We start from the raw sequence: 23,252 nt of genomic DNA, 5'->3' as shown, positions 1-23,252 counted from the left end.
GGATCTGACACAAAGAATTACAGCATTTCTTCTACTTACCTTTTAAATTTCTTTCAATGTAAGACAATAAAAGAGTTGCCTGATCTATATAAACAGAAGCACATGTGTATTTCCATTTATTAAAGCACAGATACGGGATCAGCATTTAAACAGGAAAAAAGAAAAATCTATATAAAGAGAAAATGATCTAAAGAGACACTTCAGAATTTCTTCATTTTCATATTACTTGTATTAATTTTACAAAGGAAAACACTTTGAAAGACGCAAAACAAATCTCTCCTGCCTGCGTATGAAAAAACTGCATACAAGATTCATACTATTTTTGCTATGGCCAGGTCTCCACCTTTTTCTACATCACTGCATGAACATATTATAACTGTGAATATATAAACAACTCCATACTACATTTATGTGGATTCTTGTTATTTTTTTCTCCTCTGGCTTTCAAGAGCTGCACATTCAATCTAGATGCTGCAAAAAACCAATCTTTTACTGTACTAAACCTATAACAAAGGTGCCCTTAAAGAAAACCAATGTATGCGGCAGGCAAAGACAACAGAAAAGTAAAAAATGTTAATTATTAGAAGGTTTTGTTCATATTTGTGTCAATTATGTATACATAATTGCATTGTGTGTTATTCTATGTCATTTATAAAAGGAAACAGATAAGAAACTAACTGTTGTAAATTGTTTTAAGATGAAAATGCCACAGATTCAGATATGTCTACATACCTCTGCTACATGATCATTTTATTCTTTTCAAAAGCAACTGGAAAATCATTCTTTACCATGCAATATCTATTTTTGCCACGTATTGCGCACATGTATTCTATTTCCAGCACACATTACCACCAAACACATGAGATCAGATTATTTTTGCCAGCAGGTTTTCTAAGCTAAGGATATAAATGGCAAAGCAGGCTCAGTTCCCTCAGCAATAAAGAAATCAGGTGCCATAGGCACTTAGTACACCAGGGTAAAGCTCATACAGAGTTAGTTAGCTCATACAGTGTGCTGTGGCAACCTACCTCAGAGAACAGGAAAGAAAACCAGCAGCCTTTCTTCACAAATCAAGATGTCAAACACCCATAGATGTGACATGAGTATTTCAAATGATGGCAACTATTCAATCTGACTTAATAGTTATGGAAGAGATCTGGACCTCAGACACCACAGAGAAAAGTCAAATGCTCAGAGGTACAAAATACAAGTAAAAAAGAATTAAGGTCCTCATCTAAGCACAAACACATTTACAAGTGGTATGCTACATAGCAGGGGCCTAGCCAAAATACTAATTCAATAAGGATAAGTTAACAGCCCTAATTAATAATCTGTATATCTGTATCTTTCTGTCAAAGTGGTCTTCATCTGGTTTTAGCCACTTTAAAATCACACAGTTTTTAACCATTCTATATGGAACATAGACAAGAGGGTGTAACTTCAGGTGTGGAGCATCCATATGCATGCCCTGAAACTGTAGCAAAGGCTCTAGCCAACATCTGAAACTAAGCTTGCAGCTTTTGAGAAGATGTAGGAGAGTCTATGAAATGACATGGAATTCACACATAATACAGATTTGATTGCTTTCTTTTAACCATGATTTAAAGATGATGAAAACAGTGAGAATTACACGAACTAAAATAGCTACCCTCTATGATAATCATGTTAAAATGGGTCTGGTATCATAGAGTCAACCAAATTGCTCAACACCCCTACTGACCTGTTATCATCACTGAACCATGAACAAATTGGGATTACTGAAAGACAGAATTCTGTCTAATAAACTCCTCTGTTTCCTGTGCAATAAATAAAATTGCATTTCAAAATTAGGCAAAGCTGTCTTAGTTATCTACAATGTATTCATTACAGGGATGTACAAGCAGCTTGGAAACAGATGAAGTTCCTGAATTGTCTTAATGCAGGATAGGATACTTACCCAGCTTTCAAAAGATTAAAAAAAATTAATAAATTAAATGTCTTCACTCTTACATACAGAGAACTTTTTCTCTATCCCAAGATTTGAAATGAAAGACTTAAAGCAAAAGCATATTGCTGATGCAGGCCTATAAATACAGACAGCCAAACAACATTTTGTAATTTAGGAATATATCTCAAACTGTTTATCTAATACCTGATACTCTAAGGTGCTCCAATTCCAGACTGCAACTGTCCACAGGCAAAGTAGTCAGAATAACAATCCCAATAAGGCACCTCTGAAAGTTTGTGCAAACTGCCAACCATGACAGGCTAGAAGTACCGAAAGAATCTTTTTCCAAAACCTGCGTTTCTACCTGAAGAGTGCTAAAAATACTTTTGGATTAAAACCAGCTAAAGAGCAACTCCGTAAATACTAAGTTCTCAAGAGTTCAACACTGCACTATGAAAACAGAATAGTAAAAAAGAACCACCCTCTAGAGCCGCAACACCTGTTAGAACAGGCTTAAAGTGACTTCAAGCATCCCACTAGCAAAGTTAAAAAGGAATATAGTAACATTATAGTAATGTTAGTATTCGTTACCATACAGGGCATTTCTGGGGCTACCCCAGCTAGTGACTTAAGATTTCATCGTTGTGGCCACACAGAACTACAGTTTTATACTAGGTTTGACTCCAGCTAGCAGATAAGCCTCCACCCAGTCACTTGCTCACTCCCCAGCAGCCGGATGGAGAAGCAAAATGCAACAACAAAAGCAGGGGGACACACAACAGCCACCACTACCACCCAGTTTGTGGACTGAGATTAAGGCAGTTTAATAAGTACAGGGGGGCGGAGGGAAGAAGAAAAAAAATTATGCAAAAGCAACCCTCTACGACCAGCAACCGATGCCTTGTGAGTCCTGAGCAAGGTCTGCTTTGGAAAAACAACTCCCCAGTTTTACTGCTAAGCATGACATCATATATTACGGAATATTCCCCTGCTCAATTCAAGCCAGCTGTGCCTGCTGTGTCCCCTCCCTGCCACTTGCACACCCTCATCACACTCAGTTGACATTGTTTTGGTCATCAATCTAACACAGAGCACCATAAGGCTGCTATAAAGAAAATTAACCCCATCCCAGCCATGCCTGTACAAGTTTTTAAGATAAGACCACTAGTACTCAAACAAGAATTTGTTAGCATATAGGTCAACGACAGACGAAACACAAATACTTCAAAACACCTGCAGAGACCTACAGAAAACCAATCCATACAAGAGTACCAGAGGACTCACCTGAACCGCCTTGTGACTTCAAAGAGCCTAAAGATACCAGTGAAGACTGCATAGATATTCCTGTAGCTTTAGATATTAAATCAACAGTTACTGAGCTCTAATATATCTGCAGGAAATCTGCACAGGCTACAGTTTGATTAAAGATGAAAAATTACACCATATTAAGTATTTTTCTGAACAGGAGAATCTCAAGCATACCAAGAAGACTTTGCTCACTTCCACAGAAACAAAGGCAGTTCTGTACCCTCTTCACTCATCTACCAAATTGAAGACTTCAGCAGTGCTGAATCTCGCAGCCCTCAGGCTTTGATACACGCACAAGAGACACCAGAACTGCTTTGCTGATGGTTATTGAATCATAGAATCATTTAGGTTGGAAAAGACTTTTGAGATCATCAAGTCCAACCATTAACCTAGCACTGCTATTATGTCCACTGCTAAACTATGTAAATCACTCTAGGGCTCCAGACAGTCAACAGACAGAAATACACTTCAAGAAGGCAGTTCATCTGATCTCCACTTTGCAGAAAGCCATCTTTAGCAGAAAATCCAAAGTCACCTGCTTTTGCCAACCCTAACATGCAAGTTTTCAGCTAGAACTTTTTTACTACTGTCAACTTTACCTGCACATCTCTATATTACATATATAGGTAACTATAAAAATTTCTTACATGGTGTCATGGACACGGACAGTCATCTAACTGCAAGTTTCAGTGATATGGGATAGAAAAGGAAAAGAAGGTGTGATGCGTTTAAGCAAATACCTGTACACAAAGTTCAACACAAGTTCTAAGCAGTCCTAAGCAGTGCCACCAGGACTATATTTCAAAAGTCAAATCCCACCATAACAAGCACATGGAATGTAGGAAGTCATCTATACATGTAAACCTAGAAAAGGTGGATTTGTATAAACCTGATAGAAATACTAAAGAACACATTTTAAAAACCAAAATTAAATGCATTACAGTTACAACAGATACATAATATAGCTATTGAACATGCATTTCCAGTTCACACAAGCTGCAATAAGCCGGTTACTTCACCAAAGACATCTGTGGATCAAACCTTAGAGAAGCATATTTTAAAAAGCTGACAAATACAGACCAAAACTATTTCTGGTAATTCTCTAAATACTGAAATAAAAAACACGATATATTTTATATCCAGAAAGCAGAGTCTCTTTACAAAAGGAACTGGGAAAACACATTGTCCGATTACCTAAGGACATCCATTGCAGAACATTGTTTTCCCAATATAAAATGTTCTGCATCCATCTGGTATCTTTTCCATTTTAATTTAGTCTGTTCTAGTAAAATCCACTCCAGAGAAGACTTCATTATTTTAAAATTAATTAAAGCACTTCAGCTAAGCTCTGCATACACATTTCACTGTTCTAGGTACTCAAGTGAGGTGTCTTTCACTGCTTCATAATCATCTTGACAAGATGTCACTTTCATTTAAATTCTAGGACATACTTGAAGATGCTTCTCCATAGCTCCTGCTTGTGTCAAGTCTGCACACCAAGCCACCAGGAATTTCTACTCAGAAGACTTCTGTATGATTTCTGTAACCAACACAAACATCTTGAGCATTGTGTCAGTTTCAAACGTCTCACAAAACTGTAGAAGTTCTCCAGCTCTTCAGGATCCTATTTAACTTACTTATTCACAAGCTATATGGTTATACTTACTCTCATTAATGAAACAGCATTCAGCCATTTGCTTGTAATAGTCTTAGCTCTAAAGTTAGGGTCAAACCTTTTATTTTCCTTTAAAAAAACAAGCTGCACTCATTTTTTTTCACTCAACTTAGTATAAACTACATGAACTAAGGGAACTCAAAACAGCCAAGTGTATCCTTCAGACATCTGTCTCCCTGGGCTTTCTGTACAGCTACTCAAAAGACAGGATAACCTCAACAACTCTGACTGCCATACTCAGAATCCAAACAAATAAATTTCTCTTTCCATCAGTATATTTATGCTTTGTGACTACTTCTCCAGAACATTTTAATAATTTTAGACATACAATTTGATACATTTTCCCCATGCTTTTATATATATTTTTAAAGGATTTTGGGGAAGTCAGTCCTGTTTCCTGTTACCCTTCTCTGGTTAAACTAAAGAACTAACCAAATTCCACTCTCTCAGAAATATTTCCTTTACCTAGAATGTAGTAGTTTTAGATGGTTTTCATTAAAAAATTTCTTCCAGAAAAAAATCACATTATTTGCATACATTTGTTCTAATGGATTAAAAGCCTAAGACAATTCATTAAACAGAGTAAACTAAAAAAATCAAGATTACTAGCAATTAAAACTTACCCCAACCTCACCACGTTCTACAACAGTTAAATATACAGTTTTATACTTTACAGCACACATAAGCCAGCTGAATGACACCTAGTATAGACCACTGTTGCTCAAAATTAGTTTTAAAGACAGATATCTATCACGTAAAATAATCCCACACTTTAAATAACTGAAGTAGGTGTTGGTTTGTAGTTCCATGTGACTGTGTTAGAGAGTCCAGCCTTAGATAAGTCTTACACTAGTAAAGCACTACTAGCTTGATCATTCCTATTAAGTCATTGTCCACAAAAATTATGATTCTGCTTGGCAAGAATCACCACATAACTAGAGGACCAAATCAGACAGATTCGTTTACTTAGGTAAGTCTCAAGTAATAGCATGAATCTCAGATTCAAGACAGCTTCAATTCTAATGGGAAAGGAGAAAGAAGAATGATTATATTACTGGTATAAACAAACATTTTACATTTCCATTTTTTAATCAGATATCACAATCCACAGAAAAGAAGGAATGGTCAGATGGTCTGTTTCATCAGCTTGAAAAGGCAAATCTCAAAATTACATCAATCAAGGGAAAATACTGCTAAAATGGTGTCTCTTGTAATTTATCCTTCACTAATGGCCTGGTCTTAAATTTGTTATTCATCAGCTTTGTACTCACAAATCACAGTGAGCTATAGTCTACAGCTCATTCAAGACCAAAAAAGGAAGAAAAATTGCATGGAAATATCCACAACTAGCATCCCAGCTGAATACACCCAATTACCAGAAACTTTTTTTGAAAGTTTTATGCTGTGGTAATAAATGAATAAAGTTGTTTCTGCTTCCACTAAAGCCTATGAAAAACTTTTGATATTGGAGACGGATACACTGTGGTTGAAAGTACTTTCATTTCAAATAGTCTTCAATCAGTGGAAGAACATAGTCTTTCTCAAGACTCCTGGCACTAAGTAACTAACTAAAGTTATCATTAGAGAACTTTAAAACTAGAGGAAAGGGACACAAAACATTTTATACAGAAGTTTTATACAGAAGAGTACACAATGTAGGAAGACAGACATCTAAACAGATGTCCTGCTGAATCCTGATGAAAAGAATCTTGCATGTCAAGTAAGGGATGGCAGAAAGAACAAAGCAGCCGCAGGTTTAGTCCCTTCTTTTGAGGTTAATCCACTTAGCTTCTGTGCAGTACCGATTACCAAGTACTGGTCACTACTTCAACTGGAGAGAAAGCTTCCCAACTACTTTTATTTAACCCATTTTTTACACAAGTTCCTCTGAGACTTTGTATGACCAGTCCATACTCAATTTCACAGTTCCTCAAGAATAAAAAGATCTTGGATAGTGAGAAACAGAAACAAAACTAAAAACACCTTCCCCTATCCTTCCTTCTTTCCTAGTTCAACTTCACTACTAACTCTTCTACCTCTTTCCCCACTGAGCAGCACACGGGGGATGAGGGTTACAGTAAGACTATAAGACTTCATCTCTGCCACTCCTTTCTCCTCACACTTTTCCCCTGCTCCAGCATAGGGTCCCTCCCACACAAACTGCTTTACCATGGATCCTTCCCATGGACCACAGTTCTTCAAGAATTGCTTCAGCATGGGTCCTTTCCTCAGGGTACAGTATTTCAGAAACACTTCTCCAGTGTAGGTCCCCCATGAGTTGCACCTGCCAGTAAATATGCTCCTGCACAGGCTAGCCAGGAACCTGCTCCTGATAGGGCTCTTCATGGGCTGCAGCTTCCTTCAGGGCACCCAGAGTTGTGTTCTCCATGGGCCGTACTGTGGATATCTGCTCCACAGTGGTACTCCATGAGCTGCAAGGAGACAACTTGCAAAGCTTTTTTTTGAAAAAAAAAAAAAAAAAAGACAACTTTTGCTGCAAGGGAATCCCTGCTCTGGCGCTTGGAGCAACTCCTTCACTTCCTTCTTACTAACCTTTGTGTCTGCAGGGCTGTTTCTCTCATGTTTTCCTCACTCCTCTCTGTCACAGCTCCTGCGAATGTTTTTTTACCATTTCTTAAATATGCTATCACAGAAGTGCCACCAGCACCTCTGGCAGGCTCAGCTTTGGGCAGCCATGGGTCTGTTTTGGAGCTGGGTGGATCCCACTGTGTCCAATACAGGGACAGCTCCTGCTCTGTTCTCACAGGGACTACCACCAGGTAAACCCAATACACTGGTTTAAAAGCTCTGTTCCCAGCTACAGAATAACTTTAAGTAAAGCGACTGGGGGGCACGGGGGTAGGAACAAACAAAAAAATTTCCTGTAATTTTCTCAAATCAGGCGCTGTAATCACTAATAAGAAGGCAGCCAAGTGATACTTAGCTGAAAGTTTCACAGATAAGTAGAACTGACTGCACTGTTGCTGACAGTCCCATCCAGCTTCCTACCCCATTTGTTGTGCCTGCCCCCTCACAGGAATGGATCACTCTTCTGGATTCCAGAAAATTAACACGGTCATATTCTCATACTCTTACTGAAAGACTTCCTGGAAACCTTCCATTTGCATTTTTTATGCAGCTAAAAGGTGGATGCACATTTATCTATTTTTTCAGCCTAAACTACGCATGCAGCTATTTACTGTGCCACTATGTGCTGCATTAACTACAAGCAATTTTTGTTTTCTAATTTCCCTTGTTCTACAATTAGCACAAGGTTAAGGTAAACATGGGCAGAATAACATGCGTCAAGTAACATGCTGAACCTACCTGAACTACGTTCCAATACTAGAATCATGTAAGTGATCGATTAGGAACATGGCAGCTCTGCCATACTTAACGCCAAGAACAAACTTTTGTTTAAGATGAACTTTTCTAGCTCTCAAAAATCCAGTCATTCTAATTTCTTCTGAAATGCAGTATGGCTCCTCAGGGTAGCAGGTAGAGGAGCAACTGGAGTTATTTGGCTGAGATATTTCCAAAAGAAAGGCATTTAAACCAGTTTTTCTTATTGGGTTTTGGGGGTTTGTGTATAGAATAGGGGATTAAACCACAATCCTGACTGCACTCTTTATTGGCTCCGTTGTTCAGCATTTGCTCCAGAAAATCATGACGTCTATTAGTTCCTTCAGAAAAACAACAGCAGAAATAAAATTAAGAAGTTAAATCACCAATGTTGGGCAAATGCAAGCTGTGGCCTCCAAACTCAACAGATAACTCCGCACATACTCACAAGACACAGCTGTCATATGGCTGACGAACCTGCCAGATTTTGCATAACTCACGTTGCTGTAGGGGAAACAACTGTCATTGAGCCTAGCAGTCTACAAGCAGCTAGCATCAGTCTGAATCTGAACTTTGGTGAAAGTCTGCAATAAATTAAAAAAAAAAAAAAAAAAAAAAAAAGAACCTTGCTACAGTCTACCTCTGAAGGCATTTATTTTGGGGAATGAAATGTATGTACAGCAACAAAAATATTCAAAAGACACTGAAATATTTTCGTGCATGATCTGAAGCCTCAGTAGGGAACACTGGATTAACAAACAAACTCTTTCCTCGATTCCTGTGCAGGAGGTGCAATCTGGAACACCAAATTATGACCTGGAAAAATATAACCTCTGTTCTTGCTTACTTAACACAGACTGGAGGGAAAAAGGAGACTACATCCATGTAATACTCCCCTACTACTCTTGCTAGTTCAACAAAAATAAGAGTAGGTCAAGTATTTGAGAGCTATTATGGAACTCCTCTCCTCCTCCAGATCAAAAACCCATAAATGAAGACTTCAAAGATCTGCTCTACCAGGCTTGTCTGCTTCATAAACTTCTGCCAGAAAAACTACACCAGCTGGAAATGGCAGCCGGGAACCACACACCATACAGCCAACTCAGCTGTGCTGGAAACAAAATTCTGATGTAGACAAGTTATGCCAACAGGAAAAGCATTTGTGCTGGCTTTACTCACACCACAGACCCAAACTATGAATTTTTGCTGGCAGAAAGATTACTTCTCCTTTTCCAAGAAGGGGATTTTTTGGCCAAGCTGCAGTGACTTTTAGGGCAAAGTGGTTTGAAAAGCTCCAATACTCAAATATTTCAAATTATCCTGAAAACCAGTTACAACAAAAAATAAGTTAATTATCTACTGTATTCTGATATGTCTCAAAGATTTCTGAAATAAGGTCTCCAAAGAACAATTTTTTCTCAAATCTGTCCACTAAAAATTGCCTCAAAGCTCACCTTCTATGTGTGTACACATACAGAAGGCAAAGAACACACCCATCTCACAATCTCTATTTCATTTAATGCAGTTCACTTTACAGAAGCAGTGCTGAAGAGCCTGTTCTTTAACAGTTATACTCTAAACACACTCACCAAAAAAATCTCAAGAAGCTAGAGATTCTTGACCCTGAAAGCTCTCCTAACTCTCCCATGCAAAAAGAAATCCAGAAGTGGTCAGTTCCTCTAGGGAATCATGGCATTTCATTATCCCCCCATATGAAATATCAGAATTTTGCTGTGTACCAACAGAGGGTGAATGGATGCAGGGAAACTGACAACTCCTCACATGTGGACCTTCACGAAAGAAACAATCTCTGATTGTACTAGGCCAGTCAGGGTTAAGCAACTGTCCTGGCTGGCCAGGCACCAGAGAAAGGAAAACAAAACAGTAACCACTCTGAACTGTAAAACAGCAGCATGGCATTTTGTTTATTTGTATGAGCTGTAAACTGAACCAATGGACTATGGGCCAGTAAGCTACTGCCTGAGACAAACACATAAAGAATAATTTTTTTAAATGCCTAAGTGCCTTCTTGACAGGAGATGAAAGGAGGCCTGGAGGAACAGGACAGTCCTATGGGAACCAATAGTACATGAAATAGCAGGTGGACAGGAGGAAAGAAAACAGCATTAAAGGAGTCTGTTTCTTTAACTATTGTAACCATCAACAAATAAAACTGCTTACAAAGAGAATTACATTACCTGATCTCAAATATCCATAGTTTGTAATTGCAAAATGTAACATAATCCCCATTTCACATCACCTAACACATAGACAAGAGTGGGAGAGAGGGGAAAAAAACAAAAAAAGGAAGAGAGAAGACTTGGAATCACACAACAGGCTTTAGTCTGCCAAAACAACACTTCCAAATGCAAAATTCTGTAATAACTAAAAGTTCTACAAATATTATTTTGGCTTTTATTCAAAGCCTGAGGAAACGGAACAACAAAAGCTTAAGGTGCAACATTAGGTTGTTCAACTCTTCAGACCACAAACATTATCAAACGCTATCTGAAAACAAAAAAAGTAGATCTTGGGTCATGTATTTTATTTGTATCTTCTTTCAGATCTCATGTAGTTAAGATCAGAAGAAGCTGTAAGATTGCCTCCAGAATACACTGCCACTCCAAATTAAGGTTTTGCAACAAGCTGTGGACAGTCCTTTTTCCCTTCCTCACACTGTGCACAGAGTTACACTTCCAGAAGTTTTATGAAGATGAAAAATCCTGAAAATCTGCTCACAAAACTACCTTAGCAATATTACTAATATATATATATGTTAATATTACATTAATAATGCAAAATTTAGCTATTTGAACTGCCTATGTCAACGTAATTCAGTCCCTTGTGTGAACACACCACAGCTCTTAATTACTTGATCACAAACTTTTGACACCTTCCTTGCAGGCTGTGCCCTCCTCAAGGATGGAACACTGCCACCAGCAAATAAAAAGAATCCTGCACACTCGCCTGTCTTGGCCACAGAACTGGGCAGGCACACAGTGTAGACTTACATAGGCCAGAACTGGTCATACGTGTTCTATCCAGAAAGGCCAATATTTTATTTATTTGGCTTTAGACAGAGAAAGGGGCCAGGAACTAACTCTGAGACAGAGCACTTCTGATGGAAGCACAAGGAAGCCTCCTAGACATAATGCACCCTTAACCCCAGACAAGCTGCTCTTTGACTTCCAGGTGTTCCTTTTGATCAATGCTAGAATATTAATGAGGAACTTCCTGCACTAATGGATGTATAGATCATAAGAAAGAAGATACAAAGAAAACAGTAGTAAAAGATTCAAAGCGAATCTCTGTGCAGAAATGAAAAGATATGACTGCCTGGCACAATCTCTGTATTTTATGGAATTTTCACATGGTGAAATACTTTGTTTTCCCCTTCCCATTTCACCATGTGAAAATTCCATGATTTGGAATCATACTCAAATCCACATCAGTCATCAACAAAGTTTAAATCTTTTAATCACCCACACTGTCATTTTGGGAATAACAATTGGATGTCATGTTTTGTGGACCAGCCCTTAGAAGGAAACAAGACACTTGGCTTGTGGCTTTCACAGATTTTTGTTGATAGCTGAGGAATGGCAAGATTTAAAGACCTTGGATTTCATTCCACACATAAAAGGGAATTACATTCTAGGACAAAGTTTCTCAATCTGCGGTCTGTAAAACATCAGATGGTGGTCCAAAAAATCACCATAAAAAATGTATTTTTAGAAACATACATTCCCACGCATGCAAGCAAGAAAATATAATTGAGGAAATAGAAAAACTAAAACAAATATTCAAATTTTAGCCTAGTTGAATTACACTATAACACATAAGAAAATGTGACATTTCACAAGATGATACTTGCATTTTTTTAAGGAAATTGTCCTTGAAACAGCACATTGTCCTTTGACATTTAAGTTTGAAAACGCTTTCTTCTGTTCTACTGAATTTCCTAAGTCCCCTTCAGAAAATGCTTTGTTACCTGTTTCCTCCATGTCCCACTATGCTTTGTCTAGTTTCATTCTCTTTACAGACACCCCTTAAAGTCATCTATAAAAGCAACCCATCCAGCCACTGAGCTCTTTACGCCTATTTTCATTGACAAACTGTCTCACATTTTCTCATTCATCCTGAAATTCAGTTGCCACTGTTGGAACACTATTTATTTCACTCGTTCAGCTGCAGGAGTTTCCTTTTCTAGGACTCTCATATTACCAGCCACTTTTTTTAAAAAAATTACATACACCTAGTCCACACTCTACCCCTAACTCCCGGCTTCAAGACCTGGATATAGCTATCCAGGCCTAGTCTTTCACACTCCTCTTCTCAGGGCTAATTGCCCTTCCTGATGTCCACACACAAACATCCTTGTACCTTGTCTACAGTCAGCTGTGTATACATACTCACAGGCAACAATGACTACACTAAATCTTAGTACCAAAACAGCTCTGCAAAGTCAATGAGCAAAGAATACCAGAGAATTACTTGGAGCTCATAAATACAGTATTAATAGCATACCTAATTTTGAGGGAGAAGATCTCAGTATTTCTGCTCTCATATTTCCTGTATAACACTACCACAAAATTCATGTCTATTAGATTAAAAAATTAGTTGAAAAACCTCAAAAGAGTTAACAAATCTCAACTAATGGCCACCTTTTTATATGAAGTACATAACACCTAACTTGAAACTCCATTTGCATGTGTTGCTGTAATGCTGCATTATTCATCAGTTTAAAAACCACAGCTTTTAAACTTTTCCCCTAAGATTAGTAACTGATCTTTAAAATTTGTTTTAAAACAAGGTACAACATTTAAATTAAATATGCTAATTAATGCACACATATTTAACCTATTTATATATATTACTAAATGCTGAATTGATTACTTTCTTTTTTAAGACAATTCTTTTCATAAGTCTTACAGTGACAAACTGTATCTGGATGTAAACAGACATTAAAAGCACATAAAAATTTTAAACTCAACTAATAGCACTTAGGTAAAAAAAACTGGGAAAACTGTTTTCCATTTTAAACTGAATTAATTATGTTATGTGTGGCTAGCAAGCTTCATGACTGCATAAATGATCAGAAAAGAAAGATTTTAGAACTAATCTCCTCCTCTTTCCTGACAGTTCAATTTGTATATTAGAAAGCAGAAAACAACTTCTGTTTTCAGTTTCAAATGTTCTTAAATTAATTTTGAACAAAGAACTGGACGGGACATAGGAAAATAAGGAGACTATTCACTTGATATCCACAAAATACACGGTTGCTTCAATTGATTTTGACATGTTGACAAATTCTGTTTCTCAGTGTTTGGTAGTTGAGAGCTTTCATTTTCCTGAGCACTTTTGCAAGACACATGTGCTGCTTGGTAAGTGGGTTGGAGGGTGTGCTTTTTATTTCGTTTGGGGTTTTTTTATTTGCAAATACACTCAGCCTGCAGTAACAGTCACATTCATAATGAATTTTAAGTTTGATTCTTTAAATAAAAGTTAATTTTAATGTATGGAAAATATGGGTTTGATACAGATTTCTACACAACGTTTTACATGGCCTCTAGCATTATGTGGTCCTCATTCTGAAGCACATGCAAGACTTTCCAGGAGCTCAATTAAATGATTTTCCATCACCGTGAATAAACTTACATATTTTTAAATACTTTATGACACAGAAAGAATAAAACCAATATTAAGTTCTTGTTAGCAATTAAGGAAAATAATTTTTAAAATGTTTTGTTTGCTACTGAGATGAATATATACAAAAGACATGTTTCCTTGGAATCCGGGCTTTTGTTGTGCAATATGAGATAGAGATTTCCAGCTTCTCAGGAAAATTAAGTTTGCATACCAGCACAGAATATCCCTGGGACTTCACTCCGGAATATAACAGTTCGTACTTTCTTATCAGATTTCAAAGCATCCACAGCTTTTGACATCTACAGAGAAAAGGAGGAAGGGGAATAACCACATACTTTTTAAAGTGCTTAATTCTAATACTTCACCTTTACACTAAAAACTATCCTTTTCACTTACCATTTTTAGAAGATTTTTGTTAAGTGCATTCTTGGCATGCGATCTGTTTAATCCAAGCACCACAATTCCTGGAGGGGGAGAAAAATTATATCATTGTTACAATATAGTGAAATACATACTATCTATGTGAATTATCATTTTGAAATTACAGGAAAAGCATCACTGAGAACTGCAAAAATCTACTAGTGTAATCACTTACCTGGTGAGTTTTTGAAAGAAAATAAATTGACTTACCGTTTCCCATGTTAAACATTTCAATGTTCAACAGTAATTACATTTATTTTAAGAATTAAAATATGGCCCTAACACCTTCATGCGGAAATAGTGCTTACAAAGGCTGATGTACAATTACACGATTGTATGCACAAATTTCATGTTTGTGTGTGAAGTGCCGCCATGCAACCAGTAAAGATACTTAATTATAAAGCACGTTTCCATATTTAGACAGCCTGCCTTTCGAAACTTCTTAAAGCAAGTGCTACAACAGCTAAAACTAGCAACTCTGATACAGATAAAAGGAAGTTACAAACACAGAAAGAATGCTACCAACAGGAAACCTGAACTTTTTGTTCAAAAAGGAAAAAAATAATAGAAAAATTCTCCCACAAAAACTATGCTTAGTGCTTGGTACACAGCTCCAGTCACACATTCACAGCTTTCTTAGTCCAGTTAGAGATCAGTTGTCTCATTGACTGATTACATGTTCATGGGTTTGAACTTTGCAACAGCAACAGCATTTGTTTGTCCTTATTTCAACCCCCCTCATTTACCAGGTATGATTAGCAAAAGGGATGCCTATGTTTACCAAGCAATGTTTTAGACAATCACTTCCTGAACACACCACAACTCCCTGAATTCTAAATACTAGCACACACTCCTATTTAATCGACCAAGCCCTGGTAAGCTTTTATCAATCAAGATTATTTTTTGTTGTTGTTGTTATTTGAAGAATGCAGGAGTAAGGGGAGAAAGGTAAAGGACTAGGACAGGAACCAGGAACGAAAGACAAAATGGGAGCTTTCTATCTCAAACAAAAATGCCCACAGTATTACCATTAATCTACAAGATTAACAAAGACATTCCAGAAATAGCATTTTCTCAGATATTTCCTCACCACTCATCTTTGCACGTATAATCATAAAATCATTTAAGTTAGAAAAAAAACTTTTAAGATCATCAAATCCAATCAAAACCTAGCTCTGCTGAGTCCACCACTAAACTATGCCCCTAAGCACCACATCTACACATCTTTTAAATGCCTCCAGGGATGGTGACTCCACCACTTCCCTGGGCAGGCTGTTCCAATACTTGACAATCCTTTCAGTGAAGAAATTTTCTATGATATCTAATCTAAACCTCCCCTGGTGCAACTTCAGGCCATTTCCTCTTGTCCTATTGCTTGCTGCTTGTGGAAAGATACTGACACCTACCTCGCTATGTCCTCTCAGTTATCTATACATAAGGCTCTTGTAGCCTCCACAGGGTGCTGGTCTTGTCATCTCAGTGCATAGTACTTCTTCTATTTCAGGGAAACGCATCCTCCCAAATGACTGACCCATTTGTGCTTGAGCCCACTCCCTTTCCCCTTCTTCCTCCTGCATGTATGTCTTTACACAAGACAACATTAAAGACAGCTCCTGCTCCTTCTGTAGTTACCAATTTGCAAAGTCCTCCACTCACCAGCTACCACTCAAGATTCAAATAAGAATGGTTAAACACAAGTAACAGAGAATACATTATTCTTGCTTGTTTCCACTGTACAATAAATTTCTATGTATAGACACCTCCTAAAAGTGGGTAGGAGCCTGGCTAGCCCAAATGACCTTCACACCCTTCTTCTGTAAGCCTACATTCCCACTTTTTCATCCCCATGGTTGGAGGTATTCACCTAGGACCTCCTGCAAGGACCCTTATTCAGCACTTACAAGGGAATCTGTTTATATTTTGTTAAGCAAACGGGAGTACTGCTTCTTCTACAGTCACAACTCATTCTTCAGGTAGATTACTCCAAATACAAATATTTCATGTTCAATGCAAGTAGATTTGGCATAAGGCAAAAGCAGCACCACATGTTAAAGCAGCAAAGAGACACTTGACCAGGCTTTGATTTTGAATTCTAAGGCACACTGCAAATCTGATGTTTGACTGAAATAGAGATGCTATCACCCCAAACTGTTCTTCAGTTAAGAAATAGTCCTTTCCAGAAACATTTTTTTGTCAACAGCAATGACACTTTTGAATTGCACTTCTATTTTTCTTCTCTTCATTAGAGCCTAAAGACTGCAGCTTCACCACCAATATTAGTGTCTTTAGAAGGAAGTTTAATTTAGCATTAAAGCTCTTTTAATAATTTTTCCTGTGAAGGGATGATCCTTGAAGACAAATCACACAGGTTGGTTCTTCTTAGTGGTCTACCAAGTCATAAACCTACCACTTCTGCCAGCCTCTCCAGAAAAATAAGAGGTAAATACAGATCACAGCCACAACGCTGTTCTATTTGTTAATTAAGAAAAAAAAATAATAAAGCAAGAACTGCAGCAGGAAAAGCATGGAAGACCTACAAGAGAAAATTATATATTGCAGTGGTGTATACAGAAAGACATCCCCTGAATTCTCATTTGAGTGAGTTTTGTTCTAATATGCCACTACTATAGTACCTGGGCATCTATAAAACAAATGCTTAGGCTTTTTAATACTGCAGTAAGATTTGGGAAGTTTTCCCTATGTATTAATCAGTGACCAAACGACAGGCAGATTAAGTCCCTGCTCAAAGTCACAAAACAGAAATTGAAAAACAGAATTCCTGATTTACAGCTCAGAACTTGATCCTTCTCCCTTTCCTAGTCCACCCCTTAAGGAGCTCCTGGCAAAAACTATTTAAGGCAAGTCTTCCCCATTTTGCACATTCAGCAAGATTTAAAACCCTGGCCACATGGGTACATCAATTTTAGACAGGATAAATTTCCCTAACCAGGGTGAAAAGGAATAATCAGGCTCATATAACACTGCAAAGCCCCACCAACCCAATTATAAAGAAGAAGAAAAAAAGCAAAATGTTCAGACAATACTGCCATGCAGGTAAACATCCTGACAAATATCGTCAGTCATGCAGAAATTCTGATTATTTTTAAATACCTGTTACAATGTCATACTTACCCTCTAGGTGTGCTTTCCAAAACATTTTTCTAAAAATTGTTTGAAAATCTATTCATAAAAGAAAAAAATAACTTGGAAGTCATCATTACATTCATCAACAAATATGAATAGAAATAATAAAAGTAATAAAATTCCAGTATCTATATGGTGTCAAAGTGGCAGCAGATAAACTAAGAAGGAATAAACATTCACATAATGCTAACTCAATATTAATTCTACAGGTTTTCCTGGGAGTCATCTCTACATTATTTCAGAATGTTCTGCAGCAAATAATATGCATCTATTAAAAATTATATCCACATAATAAAAACTAACTTCTACCCTGTTAGCTAGGCTCTCCAATGGACTACGATGACTCCTGATGCTGTCTAATGTAAGCAGCCATATCGCTGTGTACTGCTTGCCTAGCTAACTATCAGAGGAAAAACATATCCAGATGTACAATATGTTCTCTACTTACAAGTTACCTTTGTCAAATTAGAAAGCTGCCTGTGATATAATTCTTCATGTTTAAAAGAAAACTCTATGAAAGTCATATATAAAATATACGATGCTATCGTTATTTAAAACTGCTGGGAGAAGATCGTATTTCCTTCTATACTGCACAAAACAGGTTGATCAATTTAAGTGAAATTATTGGGTCATGGTTTAACTGCAGTTTATATCAGCACACAGGAAATGTTACTTTAAATAATGATGTTTGTTTATCTTGTGCTTTTTAGTTTTCAAAAATATTCATCCTCCATGTTTGGCAGGAACAGATTTAACAGTTGCTTAGAAATAAATCCTGTCTTTACACTTATATTAGTAATTTTATCTGAGTTAGGAAGATTCACTACATATGTATAAAAAGTACTTATAGAAAGACATTTATTTGTATTAGCATACACATACAAATGATCAAACGTACTTTTTAATAGTTAAAAAAAATATCTGAATTATGCACTGAAAAATGGAGGAAGGATCAATGACAGCTAAGTTATTTTTAAGCTTGCCTCACTTAACTACTCAGATAAACCAAAGCACACAAGTTGACTAAGGTGTTTATTATTCTAGAGTAGTTTCTTAAGCAAAACAAGAACCTATGGTGAGCATATCATGCATAATTCTGGTGGTTTCCATTGATCACCTTATCAAGAAGTATTCAAGTGCAAAACCATACAGATGTGTACTAGGCGGTATTTTTTAAAAACACCAAAACATTTTCAAAATTCCGTATCCGCACACTTTTTATCTCTAAACACCACTTTAAAATCTTTCCTTCACTTCTTTGATTAATACATCTCATCTGCTCAGTCCGGCTTTATTTAAACAAAGCAAAAGAAGGGAGAACGCTTCCGATTCATCAGCTAGCTATCACTTTTAAACCTCTGAACAAACAATTTTAAGACCACATTTATTCTGCACATTTCATGTACGTTAAAATTCTAATTTATGAGGACAAAAAGCTGTCTTACATACTGAAACTCAACTAAAACCAGCTGGAAAATAGAAGCACAAAGAGTTGTTCTAGTGTAAAAATCTAAACTTTACAAATATTTATATCTCATTCCAGCAAGTGACACTGTAACACTTGATTCAAGACTACAGACATATTTCTCCTAATTCCGTCCATAACTTTAAGAGCAAAAGCCATAAGTTCATTAAAATTTGTAATAGGATCACTAACGCAACTTGGCTTAAAGTTCTGAAATCTCAACAGTTGTAATACATTTCAACCCTAGTAATAACTAAGTAGAATCTCATACAAAGTAAAAGACATCTATTTAATTAAAACATACTAATGCACTGGCATTCACCTATACTCATAGAAAGCTGACACTAAAAGCTTCACCAGTTGCAACATGCTCAGAATACATGGGCATTTTACAAATCACTTTCTTCAGAAATCTCACATCTTTTCTATTGTAGTTCAGTTCAAAGTTGGGAGTTAACATTTCAGCAACTGCCCCTTTCAAATATAGTCTCATTTCAGTTTGTCTAACAGCTTCCCAAAAATGATGCTATACAAATCACCTGGAAGTGTTACGAAGCAGGATGGTTTGCTACTTTGTCTGCAAGGAAAGATTCATCTAGAGCTACAATCTGCCTGTATGTGAGGCAGTTAAGTCTGCGCCCCTGCCTCCCCAGCATCCTCAGCTGTAAAAGCCCTTCAGACAACACATCCTTCTCCAAGGAGCACAGAAAGACTGGGCATGGACAAGAGCATAACCACACCACAAACCAGCACGTGTGCGCTGTAAAAGCTTGTCAGAGGGACAAGGTCTGTCCCTGCATGTAGCCAAGAAGCATGTAATGGAAGAATATGGTGAGGAAACAGCATGAGGAGGGTCCCACCATGAACTGATGGAAAAAGGAATGGTAGGTTAAAGAAGAGCAATAAAGACCACAGGGACTTACATGGAGTTAGTGTCATAATGCGGCAGGGGTATTACATGCTGTAAGCAGATAAAGATTGATCAACTTGATACACAAAGCGAGAAGAAAGATATGCAGTGGCAGCACAAGGAGGAAGCAGAAATGTTTCTTTTACAGAAACGTGGTCTGCTCTTTGTGCTGCTGAAGGAGGCATATGAAGCTTAGGTCTCCTTCTGGTTTATTTCTAGACTCTTGTTCTTATACTTATTAACCACTACTTGTTTCTGTGTCCTTCTGAAAGGCAATCCCAAAGAAAAACCCTTCTCCTGAAGAGAATTCATGAATTAAAAACACATTGATTGAATCCTTCCTTATGATAGCCACAGTTGATTCAACACCGCAAAAGCTATCTCCATGTTCTGGGGCATTTTTAATGCCACATTTAACAAAGACGTATATTCTGAGAAGGAAAGAAAAGTCAACTTCAAGAAGACTTTTTTCAACAGAAAAAATAAAAACAAGTGGGCTGTTGAAATGCAAAACTTTCACTGTCTCTGCACCTTTTCTTCAACAACCTCCTTCAATTCTCTGCACAATCAAACTTAAAAGAGTATCTGCACCAAAAACATTCAGCAATGAACTTGGGATAGACACACAGTATTAAAAAACTTTGGAACATTACAAAAACAAAGACTCCTAGCTGATTCAATAGCTGCAACACAACGCTTAATCTTACCGCTTGCTGTGTAATAGCAGATATAAAAATCATGATCTTAAGTAGTACTCAGGTATCTTCTATCATTTGTTGGAAAAGCACAAAACAAACAAGCAAAAGCTCTCCTCCAACAACTCAAACTCTCCTTTGCTCTTGTCTAACCTCTTCCTCAATTTCAAACAACCTTAAAAAGCTAAAATGGATGTTTAAAACTACTTCTGAGTTCCACAGTTGGTTGAGAAAACAGGACTAAAGAAGTACATCTTAAAGGAACTGGAAAGGGTTGGGAACAGACAAGTCACCAAGACAGAAGTGGATTTCAGGATCACCAACTTTACTGACACTCAACGGTGACAAAAAACCTGCCCTCAGATGAAAGCAGAGCCTCAGTTAATCCTTTGAAAAAGAATCATTTTCTAAGGCTCACAATAAAATTACCGCTCTATATATGCATACAAATCTATATATATGCATACCCAACCCACAGGTGTTTGCCTGAATTTGCAACAAGTCTGAAATAACTGAGGTAACATGCTAAATGATGTAAACAGACTTGTGCATCTCAACATATGGTTATTCCAGGACACACAATCCACATAAAGACATTCATGCACGGCAGATGAATAGAACTCTGCACTACGGCCTCCTCCATGAAAATATGTATAACATAATGGCTCTAAAAATAATTCCTCAGGAAAGCAGCTTGCCCTTACTGTTTCTCCACCATTCCTAGCCTGGCTGCACCCAAATGGGATGGAAGTGACAGACACAAAAGGAGGTGAAGCACCTCCAGAGCAAGAACACCTCCAAAATCTGGTGAGCACGACCCCATAAGAGGAAGTACAAACTGCCTGTGTTATGATGCACTGGCTCCAGATCACTCTGGAGCACAGATTTCCTTTCATTTAACCAGGTGGGTTAAAACAATACGCTTGGTATAGCTGAGCAGAACAAGGTCAGCAGCAGCTGGCTGCACTACAAGCAAGGAGGAGGGTGAGATGGTTACTAGGAAAGCAGCATGAGATGAGCAAGTGTGCTGAAGCCACACTTTCCCGAACAGAGAACAGAGATAAGAGTTCTGCGTCCTTGCCTGCCTCAGCACGCAAGCACATAACAGCTGTGGGAAGCAGCAGCCTGCAGTAGTTTGCCACTGCACTTCATTCTCTCCCACCGAAGTGGCCAACAGATGCCAGCCCGCAGAGGTGCACCTCGCACAGGCGGTACGCACAGCGTTGCACGCTGGGAAAGAGAAGCCGAGAGAGGCCAAGCCGGCCCCGCTCCGCACCGCCACACCGGCGGCCCCCTCCACGCTGCGACGAAGCCACCGGCCGAGGTGCCAAGGAGGAGGAGCCGCCACTCGCTTCCCGCCCCCGGCCGCCAGGCAGCTCCCCCGGGACCTCCCGCCCTGGGCCGCCGTGGGAGCCACCCCACAGTGCCGCGGCGGCGCGCAGGGGTCAGCGCGGCCCGCCGGCCCAGGCGGGGTCGGGGCCGCGGGGCAGGGCCGCCCCGCCGCCGCCTTCCCCGCGTTACCTTTGTGCTCGTCGTCCAGGTACCGGACCCGCAGCTCCTCCTCTTCCTTCGCCTCGGAACCGTAGCTCCTCCCGGCCGAGAGGAGAGCGGCGGCGCCGCCTCCCCACACCGGGGCCCGGCGGCCGGGCCGGCCAAGGGAGGAGGTCGCGGCGGCTGCGGCTGCCAGCCTGACTCGGCCTTGCAGGAGGCCCAGGCCGCCCAGCGCCGCCGCCATGCTGCTGCCTGCGCCGCCAGCGCCGCCTCAGCCTCTCGCGACCGCCGGCCCCGGTCCCGCGGCCCACGTGACCGGCTGCGGCACGCACGGGGCGCCGCCGCCCCCCCACCCCCCCCCGCTGCCGCTGCCGCCGCCGCCGCCGCCGCCGCCGAGGCGCGAGGACCCTGCGCGCTGGCGCTCAGTGTTCCGCCCGGCCTTGGGGCGCCGCCGGCCGCAGCGCTGTGGCAGCCGCGTCGGGCGGGCCGGCCCCGGCGGTGGGGGGGGACCTGTTAGCCGAAGGGGCCTGAGGTGGTCGGTGCACAGCCCGAAATCCCGCGCTGCCGGGAAGCGGTTCTTCATCGATGAACATCGCCATTGGGCCTCGCTGGGAGTTCCTGGTGGCGGGAGGTTACGCTGTGCATGTGTTTGTGGTGAAGTTGCCAGGAGGCTGCGTTAAAGGCAACGTGCTCGGGCCTTGCTGCGCAGTGTGAGGCAGCACCGGGATGAACATGCGGCAAGCCTTGGGCGCTTGCTTCTTTTCAAGCGCAGCCATGCCTGGTGCTGCTGGTGGCATTGGCACGGGTGGTGGCATCGGCACAACATGGGTAGCGCCTGGTTCCACACACCGAGGCTGAAGGCTGCTGGCGCTGGTTTCCCCTCTCGCTCTGCCCCCATCCTCCTCTTTAGGGGGCACACAGAATTGCCGTTGCTTCACAAAAGTAAGGATCAAATTAATACAACTTGGTATTCAGACCTGGGTTTAGTTGTGTAAGCAGCACTGATGTGGTGCCTGTTTGCCCACCATGCACGCTGACGGGCATACCGGCATGAAGCCAGTCAAAAGATATAAGCGACAAGGCAGGTGGGAGATAGTTACCACCTTCAGTTGCAAACTCATGTTGCACTACAACTATGACCTGTTTCGAAAGGACAGTCAAATTTCACTGATCCATGTGTCAAGACCATAACATTTAGTTGGGCCAGACTGTATATCTCTATATATGTA

General features: G+C 39.5%; 1 protein-coding gene across 6 annotated transcripts in view; it reads right to left on the bottom strand.

The window, feature by feature from the left end:
• AUH (AU RNA binding methylglutaconyl-CoA hydratase) overlaps positions 1 to 22,336 on the bottom strand; it is a 114,938-nt gene extending 92,602 nt beyond the window's left edge. For 2 of the 6 annotated variants that reach the window (XM_055790501.1, XM_055790503.1), the window contains exons 1-3: positions 22,054 to 22,333; positions 14,295 to 14,362; positions 14,110 to 14,197 (exon numbers count right to left, since the gene is read on the bottom strand). In XM_055790501.1, coding sequence (XP_055646476.1) covers positions 14,110 to 14,197; positions 14,295 to 14,362; positions 22,054 to 22,267 — 370 coding nt within the window. In that variant the 5' untranslated portion in view covers positions 22,268 to 22,333. Of the gene's footprint in view, positions 1 to 14,109; positions 14,198 to 14,294; positions 14,363 to 22,053 lie in introns of all 6 variants that reach the window. The other 4 variants (XM_055790504.1, XM_055790505.1, XM_055790502.1 and 1 more) reach the window with 4 other exon arrangements.
• Positions 22,337 to 23,252: the final 916 nt, after the last annotated feature.

This window comes from Falco peregrinus, chromosome Z, assembly GCF_023634155.1.
Source record: "Falco peregrinus isolate bFalPer1 chromosome Z, bFalPer1.pri, whole genome shotgun sequence".
Classification (NCBI taxonomy): Eukaryota; Metazoa; Chordata; class Aves; order Falconiformes; family Falconidae; genus Falco; species Falco peregrinus.
Note: the sequence above shows the minus strand (reverse complement) of the source record. Positions and strands in the feature narration are given on the sequence as shown.